Source organism: Desmodus rotundus, chromosome 6 (assembly GCF_022682495.2).
Source record: "Desmodus rotundus isolate HL8 chromosome 6, HLdesRot8A.1, whole genome shotgun sequence".
NCBI lineage: Eukaryota > Metazoa > Chordata > Mammalia > Chiroptera > Phyllostomidae > Desmodus > Desmodus rotundus.
Window position 1 is genome coordinate 84925096 of NC_071392.1, and position 23212 is coordinate 84948307.

The 23212-nt window shown below is 44.7% G+C and overlaps 1 protein-coding gene across 1 annotated transcript in view; it reads left to right on the forward strand.

The window, feature by feature from the left end:
• Nucleotides 1-23212, forward strand: part of LOC112299863 (maltase-glucoamylase) — a 166439-nt gene that overhangs the window by 12070 nt on the left and 131157 nt on the right. Inside the window, exons 3-13 of the mRNA XM_053926556.2 lie at nucleotides 1549-1675; nucleotides 4133-4227; nucleotides 13837-13957; nucleotides 14857-14966; nucleotides 15498-15649; nucleotides 16178-16349; nucleotides 18157-18256; nucleotides 20443-20555; nucleotides 20830-20955; nucleotides 22253-22384; nucleotides 22545-22661. Of these exons, the coding sequence (XP_053782531.1) occupies nucleotides 1549-1675; nucleotides 4133-4227; nucleotides 13837-13957; nucleotides 14857-14966; nucleotides 15498-15649; nucleotides 16178-16349; nucleotides 18157-18256; nucleotides 20443-20555; nucleotides 20830-20955; nucleotides 22253-22384; nucleotides 22545-22661 (1365 nt within the window). The remainder of the gene's footprint in view (nucleotides 1-1548; nucleotides 1676-4132; nucleotides 4228-13836; nucleotides 13958-14856; nucleotides 14967-15497; nucleotides 15650-16177; nucleotides 16350-18156; nucleotides 18257-20442; nucleotides 20556-20829; nucleotides 20956-22252; nucleotides 22385-22544; nucleotides 22662-23212) is intronic.

Here is a 23212-nt window from a genome sequence, read left to right on the forward strand (position 1 = left end):
ATATTTTTGCCTAATAAAACATGTTTATTACAGCTTGTCAACCTATAACAGGTTCACTATTTCTGGAACATGGTTTCAAAGCAGAGTCCTGTATAGACCTTAAAAAATAATCAGATAACCAGCCTAATCCCAGAGATATTAAATAGGTTGGGGCAGGGAGTAGGTGCTGAATATCTGACTTAAACTTCTTGACAAAATATCCAACCCCTAGCTAAAACTCATAACAAGTCTAACATAGGTAAATGTGCATTTTTAATGAAGTCCTTTAATCCTTAAGGACTCCAAAGGTAGCCACAGGTCAAGATGACCCATAGGTACCTTCTGTTCTAGAAGTCTATCTAGGTTTCCTCCAAATTATGGTTTCTAATTTCCTCATCCCACTAAAAAGAGCAATGGCTCCTTAGAGTTGTTCGGTTTGGGACTTGGGGCAGGAAATGTACAACATGAGCCGAGGTTACTGTGTTTTAGCAGAAAGCAAGGAAACTGTCAAAGGCCACCAGGAACCACCCCGAAGAGACTCCTACTGGATAGAGACGAGACATAAGCATTAGTAATAATAACATCGAAGAACTGATATGGATACAATGTATTTAAGCCTGTGAGTTCATAAAGATCTCAGACAAATCTCACTGGTCCCCTTTGGAGGACGCTTGGGAGACAGCTCCTAATTGTGAAAAGCAGTCAGTAAAGAGTCAAACATTTATTCTACCTTTCCTGTATGAACTGTACCTTTATGATCCAAATAATAGGTGAGGGGAACTGTCTTTCTATAGGAATAGTTCTTCCAGTAAATAAAGAATGATAGAATTACGGCACCACTATTTCATAACCCCTGATCAAATAATGGAGCTCAGAAATGCTCACCAATGGCTGTCGACATAAAGAAGGAAGCATCTGCTAGACAGTATGTCTCCTGCTGGAAGACGCTGTACCACCTAGGCTCCATTCTTGCTAAAAATTCAAGCCTGGATCTGGTCAGAACTCTAGATCTAATAATTAATTTATAGAAAAACATGTTAGCGTGCATTGGGAGACAATTGATAAGATCTGAATAGTGGGGAAATCTACAGAGCAAACCCTATTGATTAAAAGTTAATTATAATATATGAATCTCACTTGCATACTTATGAGAGTAGAACAAACTATAAAAAATTGATCAGACAATGATGGAAATTTCAACACTGACTAGGTATTTGATGATTAAGGGATTATTTTAAAAAATAACTTATATGTGATGATATTTTGCTTGTCTTCTGTGAAGTTTCTTATTTTAAATATACTTCAACATTTTCAAGTTAAAACATACAAAATCTGAGATTTGGTTAAAATAATGCAAGGTTAGAGAGAGAAGTAAGTAGGAATAAAGGCATGACTGGCCGTGAGTTGGTAATTTTTTATTCTAGACGATGGGTATGTGGGATTTGTTATTCAGCTACTTAACAGCTCACCTTTGAGCTTTTCCATTAAAAACCTTACTAGCTGTATGTTCAATAAGTACAGGAAATTTAAAATGGTTTTCAAGTCTAGCACCGTTTTCTGCTTCCACAGATGGCAGGAGCGAAGTTGAAGAGCTTCACCACGTTGGAGCTCATGCTCAGCGCCCTCCTGCTCATGGTGTTCATCGTCATCATCCCTCTCTTCGTGCTTTCTGCCAGGGAGTGCCTGGGGCCCAAAGGTACCCGGGACTCTGGGGCGCTTCCTCCACGGGCTGCTCCTATCAGAGCGCAGTCCTCACAGGTGGTGGGGGAGGGCTGCTCCGTGTTCTTTGCTGTGAGCGAGCCTGTGCACGTGTGTGTGGTTTGCAGGTGCTGGGGAGCCTCTCACTAGACTGTGGCAGCTCAGTAGGGAGTCACTGTTAGTTCTGACACTTTCACTTCCCACTTCGCACAATGCGGGATTCCACAATGGACATGAGACATATTTGCCACATTTTCCTGACTAACTCTACTTCTATTAACAATAATGATGAACAATACCATTATACGGAAGGCAGTCAAATAAGCATATAATCAATTACAGTGTTTTAGGCCAAAGTTTGGTGCCTTAAAAAAATAACAATTAGCCCTGGCTGGTGTAGCTCAGTGGATTGAGCGTGGGTCTGTGAACCGAATGATTGCAGGTTCGATTCCCAGTCAGGGCACATGCCTGGGTTGTAGGCCAGGTCCCCAGTTGGGGGTGTGTGAGAGGCAGCCACACATTAATGTTTCTCTCCTTCTCTTCTTCCCTTCGTCTTTCTCTATAAATAAATAAATAAATAAATAAATAAATAAATAAATAAAATACTATTATAAATAATAATTACCAGAGTTATTTCATTAAAAGTTTATTGTAAAGTCCACATTTTTCTAACCACTCACTGTACACCTGAAACCAAAACAGAATAATATTGAGTGTGAACTATAATTAAAAGTTTTTTTAAAAGTTTATTGAACTGTTTGATTTTGAGAGAGGCTGGATTGTACTGAGTTAACCAGGATTTCTCACCCTTCAGTCAGCGAAGGGTCGGTCTGTGGCTAGAGGAAACCTTCCGGGCCCTTCCTCTCATTCCCAGTCCGGACAATTTCTACCCTCATGGGAAGTTAGATCCAATAACCTCAAGTTTGTTCACTCCTTAAAATTCTCTGACTGAGTGGAACTGAAGCCCTTGTGCAGAAACTAGTACAAATGTGGATTTCTTTTAATCCAACACTTTTGAATTGGAAACCCTAATGAAAAGAAAACGAATTAAAAGCCTAATTGTTCCAACTTAATGTCGTTATCAATTTACTGCAGTGTCTTCAAGAAATCTCACTTCCTTACCTTAGAATGCATTAAATGTGCCTTTTCCACTTTTACTGACTTTAAAGTCTGCATGAAAGCCCTTGGGCAGATTCTAGCCGCCAATTTCTAGACTGGGGGCTCCCTTTACATTTTATGTCAAACGAGACGTGGCATTGAGGATTGATCGCCGTTACTCAGAGGTGCTCCCTGCTCTGAGTGGCGGCATTCAGAGCAGAGCCTGCTGACTCAGCCGGAAGATCTTAGGTTGCTGTGGTGACAGTGGGGACGTGGCAGACCACAACACACACTGCACATGTTTCGCGTGCAGACCTACTGCGAGGCAGCTGCTGGAATGGAAGTAAAGGACCCACGCGGAACCTGCAGACTTTTCTTTGAAGGGCCAGATGCTGAATACTCCAGGCTTTGTGGGCCGGAGCGTCTCTGCGTAACTACTTAACCCTCCCAGTGTAGCACAGAAACAGGTACAAGCAATATGTAAAAACCGATGTGGCAATATGCTCCAGCAAAACTTCACATCGAACAATCAGGCGGTGACCTGCTTTGGCCCACAGGCCATTGTCTACTGACCCCTGGGCTGGAAAATGTGGACTTGGTTTCTGCCTTGGTGAGCTTCTGATGGAATGCAGAGTCAGGCTCCTTGTTTGTATATTTTTAAAATTTTATTTATTTTATTTTCAGAGAAAGGAAGGGAGAAAGAGAGAGAGAGAAACATCAATGTGTGGTTGCCTCTTGCACACCCCCAAATGAGGACCTGGCCTGCAACCCAGGCATGTGCCCTGACTGGGAATTGAACCAACGACCCTTTGGTTCACAGGCCGGTGCTCAATCCACGGAGCCACACCAGCCACAGCAGGCTCCTTGTTCGTATAGCACTGTCTCCTAGGGGAGGGCCTTGGTGGTAGAAGGAGACTGTGCAGGTATGCGTGGGGGTAAATGCAGTCAGCGAGAACAAAGTGAGGCTTTAGAAAGTGAGTGTATTTCAAGGACATCGGAGTGGATGTCCTTGAAATACACTCACTTGAAATACACTGGGAGGGTTAAGTAGTTACGCAGAGACGCTCCGGCCCACAAAGCCTGGAGTATTCAGCATCTGGCCCTTCAAAGAAAAGTCTGCAGGTTCCGCGCGGGTCCTTTACTTCCATTCCAGCAGCTGCCTCGCAGTAGGTCTGCACGCGGAACATGTGCAGTGTGTGTTGTGGTCTGCCACGTCCCCACTGTCACCATAGCCATTACACTCAAGGTCAGTCGGTAGTGGAGTTCATGTAATGGGAGGTATTGAGAACCACAGGGGTCTTGGATGTGATATTGTCTGTGTGACATCATTTCATATTTGCTTTTGGGGTCACCCCAGGTGCTGGGACAAGTACCACTCCTGACCCTGCTCAGTGCCCAGCAGTAAATGAACTGGAGCGGATAAACTGCATCCCTGACCAGTTGCCCACAAAGGTTTGTGTTATGGGTCTTGTTTTCCTTTAAGAATTTATACTGTTAGAGAGTCTTTTCTTGTGTTTTTTGATTTTGTTTATAACTCCCAGAGAGTTGTTCGCATTGCAGCTTTTGGTGACTCAGGCAAATTCATCCCTTATTCATGCTTGTATATAATGGTACAGCTTTGGGAGAGGAAGAGCTGGAAGATTCTTTTGGGTTGACAGATTCAGCAAATAAAAGTACAGGCTGCCCAGTTAAATTTGAATCTCAGATAAACAACAAATGATTTTTTTTAGTGTAACTATTGAGTATGTCCTGTGCAAGACTTGGAACGCACAGTACAGTGGTTTTGTCTTTCCTCTGGCCACACTACTTGATTACTGGTTCTCTCTGACTCTGTTACCGCCTCTGTTTCTTGCCCTTTCTCTGTGTGTCTTTCTTCTGTCACAGTTCCAAGAGGTTATCTAGGATCAACAATAAAAAGTCACACACACGCATAACGCATTAAAAATAAGGACAAAGTTTCAGGGGCCATGCTTTGAAAGAAGAAGCTGATAAATACGAGATTTAAGATAGTGCTGGCATCTGGATATTTACTTTAGGGCAGTGTTTCTTGATCACCAGCTGAAGTCCAGCTGGGTATTATGATCGTAAAATACACTGTACCTACCATATCAGTCCCTTTCCACGTCAAGAATGAATGAACGAAAGCAGAATGCAGCCTTTGGAGTGAAGTCCACGACATGAAGTGGCAGAGCTGGATCAGACACAGAAAGGGTGCTGCTGCGGGTGACACGCAGGCATGTGGCATTCTCCCAGTTGTCTCTGCAGCAGTCCTGTTGTTCCCGGGCTGGGACGGTCTGCAATACGCTCAGGGGGTGATGCTCTGGCTTATCTAGTGGTCTTCATACCAAAAGACAGTTTTAAATTTTCTGTGTTTTCCTCTCAACCTCCTGGAGGCTAAATGTCCCAAATTGAGATTCGGGCAGGGGTGGTCCTTCCCAGGGATCTGAGAAAGAGTCTGTTCCTTGACTGCCTGCTAGCTTCTGGTGACTGTGTCGGGTGTCGACATTCCTTGGCTTGTAGCCGCCTCACTCCAGTCTCTGCCCCCACATTCACACGGTGTTCTCGCCCTCTCTCTCTGTACATCCAAATTTCCCATGGTTAAGGACACTGGCCATATTAGATTATGAGCCCACCCTACTCCAGTATGATCTCATATTAACTACATTTACAATGGACCTATTTCCAAATAAGATCACATTCTGAGGTACTGAGGATTAGGACTTCAACATGTCTTTCCTGGGGACACAATTCAGCCCATAACATGGACAAAGTCACAGAGGTGGGGGCTGTGGAAAGTGGAAATTGTTTTAACCTGAGCCTTCGGTATTGGCTGAAATGGCGTACACGGCTGAGATGGGGGAAGGCCTGGGGGAAGCTGGAGTTAGGGCCCAGAAGGCAGCTGGATCCAGGTGAAGAGCTGGGGGTAGAGAAAATGCCTACAAAGTGCAGACTGGCGCAGAGTGAGGGGACAAAACTAATGAGAGATTGTTCTGAAGGCAAGAGAGAGGTGCAATTGGATTGATAGTTAATGATCAGGAAATCCCTGGGAGGGGATAAAGCAGTGCCCGGACCAGCTGCTAGGGCACAGAAGAGCAGCAAGCCTGCTAGGGTGGGAGGCATCCCGTTAGTCCTACTTACCTTACTGAGGCTACTGTAGTGTTTGGCTCCTTTCCTTGTCTGGCATCTTACCCTGAGCTTCCCTTGGGTTGCTATAGAGACTTACCTGCTTGGAGTAGGAATAGATGAGGCTGAACAGAGAAGGTGGATTTGGAGTTTGGAAGACCTTGGGAATCGTGTATAGGAGGTTGGTTTTTGATACGTAGCAGCTGGGAGCAGCCATTTAAGGATGAATGAAATCATGTAGTGAGAAAAAAAGAGAATAAAAGACTTAGAAATAAAGGAAAAAGAAGAATACAAGGGGGAAAGAACAACAAAACCACTTCCGAATGGGGCCAAATGCCACAAAGTTTGGCATTTTGGATTATGGGTTCAAATAAACTATATATATATTTTGTCATAGATTCTAGTAGAGGAGATAAGTAAGTAAATGTCTGAGATGTAAAACAAAAATTCGTAAGATCCGAAAGAAGTGCTATAGAGATCAGGAAATAGAGATTACCACCAAGGAAAAGGTAATAGCCTGCAATTAAAGATAAGAACGATTCCGACAGAGATGGGAGGAATGGAAAGTGATTTCAAGATAGGAGAGGTGCTGTAAATTAAGCGACAGAAGAGGAAATTGTGGGGCACATATAGGACGTATTAATGGTCCCATGTGGCCAAGGTATGAGGTGAGTGTGAGAGAGAAGATAATGTGTAAGACTGTAAGGGGGGTTGGGTTGACAATAGAGGAACTTGAATGTGCTGCTTTGTCAGTAGGAATGGGAAGGGGGGGGGGTTGGGGAGGTGGGGGGGGGTGGCTAGACACGCTGTACCCAAACAGGATGTTTGTTGCACCAGGTTTGCAACAAGTTGACCCATCCCCCTTCTCTTGCCCCTGGCATTGTGCATTAGGGAACCAGTTGCTCAGAAGCCCACCCATGGGAGCCATGCACCCTGAGTCTCTTTCCCTCTCCTGCGACACCCGTCTTGTTCCTGGCTGTTGGTAACTTCAGATGTCGTTACCGCCTCGGTCATGTTCTTTGGTGTTTCATTATGAGACCTTTTAAAAATGCTGTGGGGCTCTGAAGTCATCACCTCTGCACTAAATCTGGCTTCCCTCCTCAACTCTCAGGTGTCCATCAGAAGTTCTACCGTGCTTCTAGTCCCTGAGGCAGAAAGAGCAGAACTTGCGCCTGGCTCTCTCCTTTATCCCTTTGACCAGGATTCCATGGGCTTTAAAACATGTTCCTTAACACTATTTTCTTTCTTTTTTTTTTAGGTTTTTAAAAAATATATATTTATTGATTATGCTATTACAGTTGTCCCATTCCCCCCCCCACTCCACTCCATCCTGCCCATCCCCTCCCTCCCACATTCCCCCCTATAGTTCATGTCCATGGGTCATACTTATAAGTTCTTTGGCTTCTACCTTTCCTACACTATTCTTACCCTCCCCCTGTCTATTTTCCACCTATCATCTATGCTACTTATTCTCTGTACCTTTCCCCACCTCTCCCTCTCCCACTCCCCTATTGACACCCCTCCATGTGATCTCCATCTCTATGGTTCTGTTCCTGTTCTAGTTGTTTGCCTAGTGTGCTCTTGTTTTTGTTTTAGGTGTAGTCGTTAATAACTGTGAGTTTGCTGTCATTTTTACTGTTCCTATTTTTGATCTTCTTTTTCTTAGGTAACTCCCTTTAACATTTCATATAATAAGGGCTTGGTGATGATGGACTTCTTTAACTTGACCTTATCTGAGAAGCACTTTATCTTCCCTTCCATTCTAAATGATAGCTTTGCTCAATACAGTAATCTTGGATGTAGGTCCTTGCGTTTAATCTTGGGTAATGTAATGATGATGTGCCTTGGTGTGTTCCTCCTTGGGTCCAGCTTCTTTGGGACTCTCTGAGCTTCCTGGACTTCCTGGAAGTCTATTTCCTTTGCCAGATGAGGGAAGTTCTCCTTCATTATTTGTTCAAATAAGTTTTCAATTTTTTGTTCTTCCTCTTCTCCTTCTGGCACCCCTATAATTCGGATGTTGGAACGTTTCGAGATGTCCTGGAGGTTCCTATGCCTCTCCTCATTTTTCCGAGTTCTTGTTTCTTCATTCTTTTCTGGTTGGATGTTTGTTTCTTCCTTCTGGTCCACACCATTGATTTGAGTCCCAGTTTCCTTCTCATCACTATTGGTTCCCTGTACATTTTCCTTTGTTTCTCTTAGCATAGGCTTCATTTTTTCATCTGGTTTTCGAACAGATTCAACCAATTCTGTGAGTGTCTTGATAACCAGTGTTTTGAACTGTGCATCCGATAGGTTGGCTATCTCTTCCTCACTTAGTTGTATTTTTCCTGGAGCTTTGAAGTGTTCTGTCATTTGGGCCTTTTTTTTTTTTTTTTTTTTGTCTTGGCGCGTCTGTTACTTAAAGGGGCGGAGCCTTAGGTGTTCCCAGGGCGGGGTGGGGTAACGCTGGTCGCCGTGTTGTGACGCCGTACGTGGGGGAGGGGCCGAGAGGGAGCAATGGCGCCCACCTCACTCTCCTCCAGATTTCAGTCCTTCACTCCGATACCCACAGTCAAACTGGGCCCCTCTGGTGCTGGTTCCCCAGTGGGTGGGCTTGTGCACACTCCAGGCCCCTGTGGGTCTCTCCAACGACCTCTCCCGTGAGGCTGGGAGTCTCTCCTGCTGCTGCCCCAACCCCCAGGGGCACTTTCAATCAGAGGTTTGAGGCTTTATTTCCCGGACCTGGAGCCCTGGGTTGCGCAGTCTGTTTCGCTCCCCGCCATTTGCCTGGTTTATCTGTGTGCGAATGTGGGGCCCCCGGGGTGCTACCCACTGCTCTGCCTGCCCTGCTCTCCGCCACTCTGAGTCCGGCCCTCTCGGTTTATCTGCACAAATGTGGGGCTGCAGGGTCTGCTAGTGCTCGGACTGCCTTCCCAGTTCGTCCCACACTCCGCCAGTCTCAGTCCCGCCACGGCCATGTGAGTCCTCTCCACCCCAGTGCCCGTCTCCGCCCCTCCTACCGGTCTGGATGAATGTTTATTTTGTATTTCCTTGGTGTTGGACCCCCTTGCCGTTCGATTTTCTGTCAGTTCTGGTTGTGCGAGGAGGCGCAGTGTGTCTACCTACGCCGCCATCTTGGTTCTCCCCTCAACACTATTTTCCAGAACAAGCACTTGGATGCTGTTCTCACCATGACCGCACTAGGCCACCATAAAGAACCTCGTGCTTGGGTTATTCCAGGGGCCTCCCAGCGCCTCCTCTGAGTTGCATTGACCCCCGCTCTGTTCCACTTTGTGCCTCATGGAAACTGCTGTCTTGACTACCTTACTTGTGTTCTATTTCCACCTAGCTTGAGTACCTGAAGCATTCATGACTGTATGTTGGGTCAAGTCCAAACACTTCATTGTGTTGTCTAAGACAGGTCCCAGGAGAGTGGGCCCGAGTCAGTCACCAGCATTAGCTGTCGCTCTACAGAAACATAATTTATGAATGCCATACCTTGAGGCAAGACGCATGACCCAGAAAGAGCAGACGTGTGGGCAGCTTAAACCTGAACAGGAGGAATTCTCAGCTCCCACTGTCCTTCTTCACAGGACACCAGCCACTTCCTTTCTCAGTCTCCTTTGCCAATTCCTGTCCCCCCCTGCTTTTTTAAACTGAGGTATATTTAACGTAGAACATTATATTGTGTTCACATGTATAAAGTAATGATTTAATATTTGTATGTATTGCAAAATGATCACCACAGTAAGTCTAGTTAACATCCATCACCATTACAAAACTCTGTTTTTGCTGTGATGAGTACTTTTCAGATCTACTTTCAAATACGCAATACATAATTATTAACTATCGTCACCATGCTCTATATTACATCCCTATGACCTATTTATTTTATAACTGAAATTTGTACCTTTTGATCCCCTTCATGATTTCTCCTCTTCCACGTGACCTCTTAAACGTTGCAGGGTTTCTTGTCTCCCCACACTCAGTCCTTGGCGCGATTTCACGCGGTATCACGTCTATAAATGGTGACCCCTGGGTGCTGACATATCAGAGGTCATGCCTCCAGCCTACGTCACTTCCCTGAATTCCACCTTTATTCAGCTTCTCCTCTTGGGCGTCTAATACATGCCTCAAAACCAACACATCAAAATTGAACTTCGCATCTCCCATGTGTGTACATACCGAAACCTGCTCTTCCTACTCCTCCCGCATCTCGGTAGTGGCGACTCTTAACCTTCTGCCCCTTGCGTTCAGAAAAAGTTACAACTTTAAGAAGACAATAAATGATCTAATACAATAGTAATTAACTTATTTTCTATTTATTTCAATAAGTTTTCTTGAATTTCTACCTAGATATTTTGTCTGAAAATAATGATAATTTGGTTTCATCTTTTCAATCTTACATGGTTTCTTTCTTGCCCTTCTGTATTGTTAGGACCTCCAATATGTTTTTAATTACGAAAAGCTTTAACGCGGGTCACCTAGCTTCCTTTTCTTACTTTAAAGGGAGTGTTTCTAACATTTCACCCTTTGGTAGATAGATACCCATTATCCAACTAAGGAAGGTACTGTTTATTCCTAGTTTGCTAAGAAATTTTATCATGAACCGCTGATGAGTTTAAAAGATTATATGTTGTACTTCCTTTAATAAGTCACTGAGATGAATCACACAAGTGACTTTTTTAATATTAAAGGATCTTGTAGCTCTGGAAAGACCACTCTGTCATTGCTGAATACATTGCTGATTTCTGAAAAAGCTGTGTGTCCTTTTTCTTTTAGGCTTTTGCATTTACGTTCATGGATAAGACTGGGCCCTAGTTTTTCTTTTCTCTTCCATGTCTGACATTGGTATACAATACTTTGTTGTTTCTTCGCTGTTTTAAGCATCAGGAAGCATTGGGGTTGAAGGAGAATAGGACTTGGGGGGCGGAGAGCTTGATTAGGTCTTAAACGGCATCTTTAGGGTCTGGTTCCCACCCTGAGTTTAATTCAGCCCTTCTCTTTGTGTGGGTGCAGGAGCCTCTACATCCACTTTGTAAAAAGCAACACATCTTTCCTTTTTGTCTACTTTATCAATTACTATGGGGGCTCTTTAAAAATATTTTAGTTTGTATACTATCTCTTTCAGTTTTACCTTATTCTTTAAAAATTGTTTTTGTAAATATTTTGAGTCTTTATTATTAGTTGCATACCAAGTTTCCTGGTAAATTGAAGCTTTTATCATCATGTAATGACTCAGTGTCTCCCTAATGATGAATTTTTACTTGAAGTCTATTTCTCTGATATTATTGTAGTTACATTGTCCTTTTCTTAACATTCTTCTCATATATCAGTTTTACCCACTTTTACTCTTGGTTCTTTGGTGAGCTTCAATTTTTGGTGTGCCCTTTAAGCAACTCTAGCTGAACGTATTTATTTCAATGCAATTGGACTATCTTTATCTTTAAAATTAAGTATTTAGAACAAAATAATTGACATGACAATTTTTTCCTAAGATCTCACTTTGCGTTTTCCATTTTGTTTTAATTTACTGCTTTGTACCCCCCCCCACACTGTCCTATACATGTTTTCTTACCTTAAATTTTAAATTTTCTCTTAAACTTTAATTCTCATGTCCAACCGAAAGAGGCATTTCTGTGCCTTGGGACTCCTCCTTTTTGTGTGCCTCCCTTCGGTTCAGGTTGTCATGTTTTTGAGCTTCTCTCTACCAGCGTTTCCTGGGTTTCGCATACTGTTCACGCTCTTGCCTGCATGTGACATGCTTTGCTTCCCTTCCACGTTGCCTCGCAGCGGCTCCGCCGCACTGCAGAGACTGGGGATTCCAGCTGGCCAGCACACACTCCTCCCTCTTCTTCCTGCTTTGGCCCCTCTTTGATCTTTGCCCTTTCCAGTTCGATGGAGAAATTGTGGAGCCCTGGGGAGCATGTGGAAACTTCTGTTTAGCACCCTTTTCAACACCTACTCTTTTCCTGTGATCCTGAGCTTTCATCTGAGTGTGTTTTTAAAGGAAAAAGCAAAAACTGCTGGTTGAAGTTGAGTTCACAGTGACACCTGACCTCACAGCAATATAAACCTCAGATGGATATATAGTTTTTCCATCCTTAATATTGGCCATTAGCATGAAAATTAGCATGTGATTAAATCTAATTGTTCATAGGTCTAGACTATATCCTTCTGAAAAATGTGTTCGGCAGATACTCAACCCCGACTTTAGACAGAAGGAAAAGGGCAGAAGAGGAGGCTCGGCCCTAGCCTTCTCCACAGCATAGAACCTTTGGTAGACCACTTTACCTGTGTGAACCTTTACCTCGGGGCCTCAGCTGCTTCATCTATGAAATAACATAACAGGATGTATTCATTATCTATTGCTGCAAGACACACTATCAAAAACATAATGGATTACCACAACAAACATCATTTTCTCACAGTTTCTACGGTCAGAAGTCTGGCCTTTGTCGAGCAGGGTGCTTTTGGCTGGAAGTCTTTGAGAAGATGGAATCCTGGTGTCCGCTATGATTGTGGGTGATCCCTTTCCGGCTCATTCATGTGACATTGGCAGGATCCAGCTTGTCACGGACTGGTGGAGTGGGGACCTCAGCTCCTTGCCATTGGCCAGGGACCTCCCTCAGCTCCTTGCACCACACATGTCCCTTCTCCCAGAGTGAGGCTCCAACTGAGCGAGCCAGGAGAGCCGGCCAGCCGGCGGACACCGTCTTCCTGTGATCTGATCTAATCCGTTATTTTTGCTACATTCTAAGGTTACTTGGTCTAGCCACATGCAAGAGGAGAGGTTTCTTTGTAGTTTTCTGCATTTAACCTGGTTGCTTCTCCCAAATTAGTGGAGGTGAGAAAGAGATTGTCTTTATTTGAGTCTCCACTTGATTCAGTCATTAACTGTGGTATGAGGCAGGCCCCTTTCTCAAATAAGAATTGGAAGCTATTTGGGTTCCAGGGAACAATTGCTTTCTGCCTTGGTAGGAGTTGAGGGACTGAATAAATAAATACCGTATTTTTCGGACTATATGACGCACTGAACCATAAGACGCACCTAGGTTTTAGAGGAGGAAAATAGGAAAAAATTTTTTGAAGCAAAAAATGTGGTCCTGCTCCTGCCTCCTGTGACCCTGCTCCACCGCCGCCCCCCTCCTAGCAAGCCAGGTAAGCTACATTCGGACTATAAGATGTACCCCCATTTCCTCCCAAATTTGGGGCAAAAAAGTGTGTCTTATAATCCAAAAAATATGGTAGATGTTATATATCATATATGTCATGTATGTATAAATATATATATGTATATACCTATATATGGCAATATACACATTAGAAGTCAAAGCAAATGTCAAAGCAAATTGATTTTAAAGCTTCTGAGTAACTTTGATTGCAGAGCTGTTTTCTTTTTAAAGCCAAAACCTATATATGTGAAGTTCCAGTTGTAATTTTGGGTTACTGGTGATATATTGTATTTTCGGACTATAAGACTCACTTTTTCCCTCAGATTTGGGAGGAAACGGGAGTGCGTCTTACAGTCCAAATGCAGCTCACATTTATATTTGTGAAATATGTTATTTATGTTATTAAATATTTTACCCATTCTTTGCTTTAAATTTTTTTTTCCTATTTTCCTCCTCTAAAACCTAGGTGCATCTTATGGTCTGAAAAATACGGTAACTATGTTGTAGTTTAGAGTATTTAAATAAATTCCTCAGTGTTATTGCAATGAGAGATGTGGACTGCGAGTGACCCCTATATTGTGATGTAATAACAATAAGAAGGAAGGCCATTTGCCAGAAGAATTGGATCCGAGTACAAGTTCTGCGTCGACTGGGGCATAACACAACGTCTCTAAATGACAGTTCCCTTATTTGTGAAATGAAGTTAATGGTTTTACACGCTCAATGATAAGTGATAGAGCTCTTGGCACAAATGGGGTCCCTCTGACTAAATCTCTCACTGCAGGCCACGTGCGAGCAGCGTGGCTGCTGCTGGAAGCCTCAGGGAGCCATAAATGTGCCCTGGTGCTACTACTCTAAGAGCCATGGCTACGAGCTGGTGGGCAGCCTCGCAGACACAGACGCAGGTAATGAGCTGGGGCTGGGGCGGGGCTGGGGGTGGTGAGGGGCGGGGCGGGGGGCGGGAGCTCCAGATGCCCCAGGGATCAGCTCTGTTTGCTCCAGGTGAGAGCCGAGAGCCGAGTGACCAGCAGAGGTAGCTGTGTCCCTCTGCATGGCCACACTCAGGCATGTGACAGAAGGTGGACTGGAATTTACTTTGGCATCAAGGAAAAGTCCCTGGGTCTGGGGCCTTCAGAGACATACCGGATTCCTGGCTCCCTCTTTCTGTACCTTTGCAACCTTGTGCAAACATGGTGGCTTCTTTGGTTTCCAAGTTTCTCACTTTTAAAGAGAAGGATTTGGACTCAGTATTCTGAAACTACTTACAATGCTAATATAATGTGGTTTTAATGATGGGAAAACAATTCCAATTTTTACAGTGTTTCAGGAAAGTTAACCAATGTTGGAGTGCATGGACTAAACATCCCCTCTTTTCTCTCCCACTCCGAAATGCAGAACACACTAATGACCATCCAGGGGATCACAGAGGGTGACTGTATACTTTGGGGAGGCTCTTAGCATAAAGAAAGAGACGTGCTCCCCATCCGGAGGCTCTTCTAAGGTCTCCACTCTCACCTGGCTTACCTAACCAGGGAGAGGGCATCGACGTGTATATCACCTGTAATGTAATGTGAAAATAGTCGGGACGGAATACGGTATACATACACATTGAGGGCCGAGAACGTGAAGGGGATGTGACTGAGGGAGTCTCTAATGGGCTGGCGGAATGATAGGCCTTTTGGGGGAGGTTTCCAATCAAGATTGTGTGAGTGCCTTGCGGGGCCTGTGTCTGTACCTTCCCTTCTTTCGTCTTTCGTGAATGCACATAGCCAGCTGCGTCAGTCTTTTTCCCTCTCTATTTTAGGGTTCAGAGCCCAGTTGCAAAGGTTGCCTTCTCCATCCCTGTTTGGAAACGATGTCAACAATGTCCTTCTCACAGCGGAATATCAGACGTCTAATCGTTTCCACTTTAAGGTTACAATTAGTTTATTTAAAAAAAAAATCTTTTTTGAGACGTTCTCGCTTCCTACCTGATGATTGCAGTTACTACAACATAGAAAGTTTTGCTCGTAGCGGTATATTTTTCTTCTGTCGTTACTCTTACTTCACACCTGTATGTTGAAGGCATCTTAGTCTTCCTTCAGTGTGACGACTTCTTAATGCATATTACAGAGCTTACTGCTGAGCTTTGGTTCATTTATTTGCCCTTAATACCACGTGAAATGTAGTAGGGAAGGAAAACATGATCACCTCTTGGAAAATTCTAGAAAGTCCATCTCTGCAGACTTGGAGTGTATATTTCTACCTAAAGACTAGCTCATGCCCAAGTGTTCAATTCTGAGTTTGATAATATAATGTATGCACGCGCCTTAGACATAGTGCCTTTGGACCCGAGATCCAGGACCATGAGCCCAGATATTGGGAAGCACCGGTGTTGGTAGCGAGGCTTCTATTTTTGGAAAACATTTTCATTTTGTTTTTCTTTTCCTTCACCTCTCTGGACAGTTAACTGACCAAAACAATGACCGGTACGAAGTGCCCCATGAACATGTCCAAGCCTTCAAGGGAAGTGCTGCTGCTTCCCTGGCCTATGAAGTCGAGGTCTCCAAACAGCCATTTGGCATCAAAGTGATCAGAAGAAGCAACAATCGTGTTCTGTAAGTTTGGAAAACCCACCGGGGGGACAGGGTAGGAAGGGGAGGGAGCTCTGCCAGCCGAGGGAGAGGGAACTCCAACAACGTGTTTGAAGGTTGCCAGCACGCTGCCGGAGACCAGACTCTCCACCTCTTAGTGCACATACTTCTTTTTCAGCCCACCTTCCTCCTCCCTCCACCCTTTCTTTGTTATCACTACTCATTTATTATAAAGCAGGCACTGGGTTGCGTCATTTTCTTCCATTTACTTAGTCATGTTCATCCACCAGCAACTGTTTACAGAACATCTACTATAATGTAAGAATGGTATCCAGGTCATGTGATAGGGTGTCTATGGGACAAACCTAAGAAATGTGCCTCATGGCACCTGCCCTAAGAAGTCCTGATCTCTTGGTGTCCATGGAAAAATGTCACAGGAGGACGAATGGGGCCAGTTAAGTGGGGGGGATGGAGTCCTGACACAGCAAGACACAGCTGTGCTCTCTCCACCCTGCTTGCCCACCTGTCGCTGTGTTTTCTATCGGTGTCCAGGTTTGACTCAAGCATCGGGCCCCTCCTGTTTGCCGACCAGTTCCTGCAGCTCTCCATCCGGCTGCCGAGTGCCAACGTGTATGGTCTGGGGGAACATGTGCACCGGCAGTACCGCCACGATATGAATTGGAAGACCTGGCCCATCTTCACCAGGGACACTGTCCCCAATGGGGTAAGCTTTGGGGATGGCCCGTCTTCCACTGAACATGGCAGCCTCATTCTTGAAGGTCACTCCCAGCAGCACAGTGTAATGATTAAGAGCAAGATGCCAGGGGAGGCTGCCTGGGTCTGGATGCTGGCACTTCCAGTCACCAGTTACGTGGTTCTGGGCAAGGTACCTCTTTGTGTCTTCAGCTTTCATCTCCAAAGTGGGGGCAATACACCTGCCTCATAGGGCCGCGATGGGAACTGAATGAATTGTACTGATTCATTGGTACTGATAGAGGAGTGTCTGCCACACAGAAAGTGCTCAGTTAGTGTCAACTACTTTTCACTATATCTTCCTTTTGGACTAACCAGTTCCGGAGAAAACATTACTAATATGGACTCTGCACAATATGATTGTTATAATCTGCCTATTTTAGGTTGACCTCTACAAATCACCAACTACTGACCAGGTTTGTCAGCCAAATAGGAGAAAATGTCAACTAAAATACCATATCGATCATTCTTTGTGTGAAGGATGTTTAAGGCAGTGAAAAAAATAGAGTGTCATGGTTGCTGTTGCCGTTGATTTCTTTTATCTGTTGCTCTTTCATTTTGCTTTGAATGCTAAGATTCAGTGCAGGGGTCTTTTTTGGGCTCAGCAGTGGAGGTCTTACTCAGCGAATCTTCTGACTACGCAGAACTACTGGCTGGGTGAAAAGAGGTCATTGGAGTAATTTAGTGATGATTTTTATACATTATTACTATTTACCAAAAGAACTCTGAAAAAATAAGTATAATTTACTCCATTTAACGGATGAGGAAACTGAGGCTCAGAAAATCCAAATAACCCCCCAATGTAAATACATTTATTTATAAGTAACAGAGGTAAGATCTGATCCCTGGCCTTTTGAACTTGAAACCATACTCCATACTATACATACACCTATCAGAAAAACAGAAAAGCTGTGGAGTCAGAGCAGCTCATCGGGGAATGGCTGGAATGAATGGGTCTTTCATGAGGAGCCCGGGTCCTGGCCACTTGAAGTGTCCAGCGTGGGCACCACTGGGTGAGGAATGTGGTCTCTCAGCAGCCTCTTCCATCTACTAAATTCGAATCCACATTTAACTAAGATTCTTACGTGATTTGTACACACACCAAGTTTTGAGAAATGCTGTTCAGGAGCAGTGATTCTCCATCGTGACCACACACTGGAATCACCTGGGGAAAGTTACCAAACCGTCAATGCTTCCTTCTGTCGTCAGGGGTTCTGTTTTCATAGGGCTGGATGCAGCCCGGCTTGAGAACCACTGTGCGAGATTCTGAAGTCTAGAAGACCAGCTCGAGTTCTAAACTCTCCTGTTGTAAAGACTAGAAGGGCAGATATATGGAGGAGAGCTCCATCTAGCTGCACATTAGAAAGGGGCCTGATTCACATTAAGGCCTGCTAGAGCCTTTGCAGATGGGGTCGGGTCAGGTAAGAGAAGCCTCATTGAGAAGAGAGGTTTTTTAGAGCTTTGGTTTCAAAATTCTTGTTCTCGCACATCCTAACAGATATCACAAACTCTCACATTCTTTCTAGTTCAGTGGTCACAGCTGGCTTATTTAATCAGGGAACACTGGGTCACTAATGGGAACATCAACCAAATATCGAACTTATATTTTCAAAGTGCAGTTGTGTCTCCTTGGACCATGAGTTTCCTGTGAGAACTCAGACAATTAGCACTATTTCCAGTACTCCCACAATTAGCACTGATTTCCTCAGTCATTTCTGGCCAAGCGGAGTTTAGCCTGCTAGATTGTGCATTTGTGGTTTTTCATTGTGTTTCTACAGGATGGAACTAACTTGTATGGTGCCCAGACATTCTTCCTGTGCCTTGAAGATGCTGGTGGATTGTCCTTTGGAGTGTTTCTGATGAACAGCAATGCCATGGGTAAAGGACCAGAGGGCTATTCATGATAATAATGCGTCCGAGTAGCCTTCGGTCCCTCTCTCACAGCACGATGATTAAAGGAGTGGGGACCTTTAGGAAAGGCTGAGCCACAGCTCAAGGCCTTGTGTGTTGACCTACGGGACCCATGAGTAGGGCTTCTCCCCTAGCCTATGTTTCTCCTGAATGTGTTTCCTCTGTTGGAATATTTTCTATCACAGAGTTAAGACAACAAACCTTCTCCTGTAATCTACTCAGTACCAATTTATTCTTCTCCTTCCTTAGACTTCCACCCAGGAGAGGGTTGATGTAAGCCCTGGTGGGAACCAGCCAGTAGCTCTGGGCCTGATGATGGAAGTAGCTGGGCCTAACCAGGGATTTACAACTGAGCAGTGAATGTCACATTCGGACACTCCAAGGGTGGCAGGGCAAAGTGGAGTGGCAAGGGTCATGCAGAGCAAGGTCAGATTGTTTAAGACCAGACAGTGTGACATCACAGGGGTCTAGAAATCAGCTAGCTTCCCCATTTCTGAAGGTTTTAGACTAGATCAGGGACTCTCAACCACTCTTTCCCTGCCTGCACCAGCAGCAACAGATCCCAGTGGCAATGAATCAATCATCACCAGGGAAGAAGAGATGCATCAGCATTTCCCAGGGTCGATGGTGGGCCTAGGGCATCGATCCCCACCCTCTTCTCAACTGAGTGTTGGTGGACTAGATCCATGACCCTCGAGCAGGGCCCACAGATGGTTCGCAGGCTGTTTCAGTCCTGCAGTAAGATGAGTGCAGAGATCGAGAGTGAGCACTGGCGTAGCATCCAAGTGCACGCACGGACCTTTTCCTAGTAGTTCATTTTCATGTCATTTCACAGAGGTATCAGTTTGCCAAGAATTATAAATTTAAAAACTGATCTGACCCTTCACTACAGATTATTTGAGATTCACCCTAGGTGATCTAAAGTGGTTCTAACACACCTAATAGAATTTTAGGTGATTCTGAGATACCTCGCAGTCTAGGAACAGACTGAGATAACACAAGGATTATGCAGCTTCAGGTCCTTGAAAGGAGCCAGGAAACAGGGGAAAGGCCTCGGGGTCTGAGGCTCTCTGTGTGAGTTGTTTTTATGGCCACAGAGTACATTTCAGTAGACTTTGAGGACTTTTATCCCTCAGTGCAAACCAAGAGCATGAGGGGACCTCACGTCTGAGAGCTGTGATTGGGGCTTAGAGGGACTTTGAGTTTATATCATCCTCTCCAACTTTGTTTTCAGGTTGGCTCTTGCATGATGTGAGATTCATTGAGGCTATTGCCCCTGTGTGTCCAGTTGGGTTGTATTCCTGCGATAACGGTGGGGTGCAGGGCAAACACAGTGTGTTATGTAGTTGTGAATGTCAAAGAAAACATTTTTGTCCTCTACCCGCTTAAGTTCAGTGTTTGATAGACTATGAATCAAATTGACAAAGGACGGGTTAGCAAGGGGGAAAGACAGTTTATTTACGTGTGTAACATACATACACACAAGAATGTTCAGGGCAGGGTACCTGAAAGAGGTGGTTAAATTTGGGGCTTACATGTAGCATCCTAATAGGTAAATGGGAGGGCAAGAAAAGTACTATGATAAAACAGATAAATGGCTTCTTAGAGGGAGTGGAAGGGGTTAAAGGCACTTCCAGGAAAGCAAATGGGCCCTGAGGAGAACAGTCGGGACGTATGATATTCATGTGACAATATCTTCTTGGATGTGGTGCTAATTTATTGTCGCAGAGAAGATTAGGGTTGCTCCAGGGGAGGGGGTTTATGACAACTGAGTACTTTTAGGAGGCTCTGATTTTAGGTTGGTAAGAGATTTCAGAAACTGGAATGTCTTCAGCCCAAAATAAATGTTATGCTACAATGGCTTATCCTGGACGCCTTCATGAAACTGGCTGCTTTTTCATGGCAGCCTGGGTCCTGACGCAGGAGCTGAGACCCTCCCGTCACCCGTGATCAAAATCAGTCACAGAACCGAGGCTTGGACTCCCACGGGCCGGGAGGGTGGACTTGATGATCGGAGTCTGTCCCTGTGTGTGCAAAATCTGAGGATCACTTTATTAATGTTCAGATGACTGTCAGCCTCTGGCCTAAAGCTTTGTGATTATTACTCTAGAATACATTCTCATTTTTATTTGCTTCACTTTTAATCTATCAAGAGGTCACCCTCCAGCCCACACCAGCCATCACCTACCGCACCACTGGGGGCATTCTGGACTTCTACGTGTTCCTGGGAGACACCCCGGAACAAGTGGTTCAGGAGTACCTGGAGGTGAGAAAATTAAATGCACAAAGGAAAGCAAGTTTGATAGGCAAGTGTGACTCAGGATAATCTGCTATTAGAAGTAGCTATTGTAAATCTGCTATTACAAATTGACCCTACCCTCAACGATGGACAGAGGGACTGGGAAAGTAGACTAACAGCCTAACATTAATGAAAAAACGTGTTGGAAAATGGAGTGTTTTGCACCACTAAACCAATGCTTAGTAAAGGTTTTGTTAAAAATGGGGCATTTGCTAACTTTTATTTCAAATACTTCTGTCAGCTCATTGGCCGGCCAGCCCTGCCCGCCTACTGGACACTTGGATTCCATCTCAGTCGGTATGACTACGGCACCCTAGATAACATGAAGGAAGTCGTGGAGAGAAACCGGGCGGCGCAGCTTCCTTACGTAAGCAAGGTTTTAAAAAATCCTCCTGAAATAAAAGTGTTCCCTTGGGGAATAAGACAAATTGTTTATACTTTCTCCCCCTGAGGTTTAAAAAAAAATATGAAGTGTAAAGATTTTTATGTATTTAACCCTGGCTGGTGTGGCTCAGTGGACTGAGTGCTGGCCTGAGAACCAAAGGGTTGCTGGTTCGATTCCCAGTCGGGGCACATGCCAGGGTTGTGGGCCAGGTCCCCAGTATGGGGTGCGTGAGAGGCAACCACACATTGATGTTTCTCTCCCTCTCTTTCTCCCTCCCTTCCCCTCTTTTAAAAAATAAATAAATAAATAAAATCTTTAAAAAAAAGATTTTTATGTATTTAGAATGGTAGACTTTTTTCCGGAGGGGCCTGCCATCCTTCAAGGAACTTGTTCCTTTTAGTAGGAAATCGTACTAAGAGACAACAGTTACGAGGTTAGGAGGCGATCTGTTTTTGTGTATAGTTTTTCTCATCACATTTTTGATTAGTAAAATTCTCTTATGCTTACTGTACTAGCTACATTTCATATAATGCATTTTATTTACATGATACATTTCATTTTCAAGGCTTCTCTTTTCCTAATTTAAATGAGCAAAAGGATACAGGACATGCATGTTAGAAGATATGTTTAAGTGGTTAAATTTGAATGTGTCTATTGTATGCTGCGGAGTGAGGTTTTTACAAGAGATACAAGGAGAAAAACCCAATAGTCTTGGGAATAACCCTCCTCTCTCCCATCGCAGCTCACCGGGGGCAGGTACAGGGGTCCTAGAGCCAGAGTCAGTTTCATTCTGGGCCCCACTGTGTTCATACCGGTTCAGTTAGGAAAGAGTAGTCACCAGAGAAGACTTGAAGTAGAGGAGCAACCCAACAAAACACGGGGTGATGAAATGAAGGAGAAGACAGCCCCTCCCCCATTCACCCTGTGGATGGGGTAGAATTAGGGGAATGGCTATTTTTTTGATACTCATTGTGATTGGTTGTCATTGTTAGGGTTTGTTTGTTAGATTGGTTTCTAATGCCAAAGACCAAGCGACAGGTAGGATGATGCAGCTAACTTGATTCAGGGGCAGGGCCAGGCCTTAGGGATATAGTGGGTCCTTTGTTTTGAAATTACCACCAGAAAAAGGAGCCCTTAGACACCAGGGACTGATTAAGAGCCATGTTTAGGGCCCAGCACAGAGTCACCATGCACTCTGAACAGGAACACCAATAACTGGGCCGACTCCCGTGACAGGGAAGTTCCTGGGCACTCACTGTGCACCTGTGCATTCTTTCAGGACGCCCAGCACGCTGGTATCAATTATATGGACGGGAGGAAGGACTTCACTTATAACCCAGTGGATTTTAGAGGCTTTTCGGAGTTTGCTAAGGAGTTGCACAAGAATGGACAGAAACTGGTCATCAACGTGGTATGCACCTTCCTCATGTCCCCCCAGCCCACCCCCTACCCGGGGACTGCTCTTCCTTATCCTTACACCCAGCTCCGTTTCCTTGGCCCCTAATTCCCAATCTCCTTGTAGTGCCTCTAGCTTAAAGCTCAGTCCTTCATTGTGTTTTTCCCCTTCTTAGGATCCAGCCATCTCCAACAACTCTTCCTCCAGCCATCCCTATGGCCCATACGACAGGGGCTCAGCTGTGAAGATATGGGTCAATGCCTCAGATGGAGTGACTCCGCTCATTGGGGAGGTAACTTATGGGGAAACTGAGGGCTGATGGAGGGGCTGTGACTGTGTGTGTATGTGTGTGTGTGATGGTTGTGTTTCACATTTTCAGGTGCCTTATGTATCCTGGGGCTACACTTTCCCTGTCCTTTCATCCCCCAACACGTACCAGCCATCCTAGCTGGCTCCTACATTCCATTCACAGTCAAGTCCCTGTGCACAACAGCCCCCAAATGGAACAGCCACTTCCTCGCCACCCCTACTCACTCATCCACTGACTGCAATCTGCTTCCTTCCCCCATCACTTTACTGACGCTGCTCCTAATTGGCAAATTGGATGAAACTCTTTTATTCCTTTTCTTACTCGGTGTCTCTGTAGTATTTGACAAGTTTGACTACTTCTTTCTCAAACATTCCTTTGTCCTTGTCTTCCATGGAGGTGTTATCTGCTGGTTTGTTTCCAGCCCGCTGCAGACCTGAGTACACAGGGTCCGAGGGGGAGTGGGCGGGAAAGGAAGAGAGAAGGGTCACTGGTGGTTAGAGCCCACAGTCTGTAATGGGCCAGCTGAAACTGAT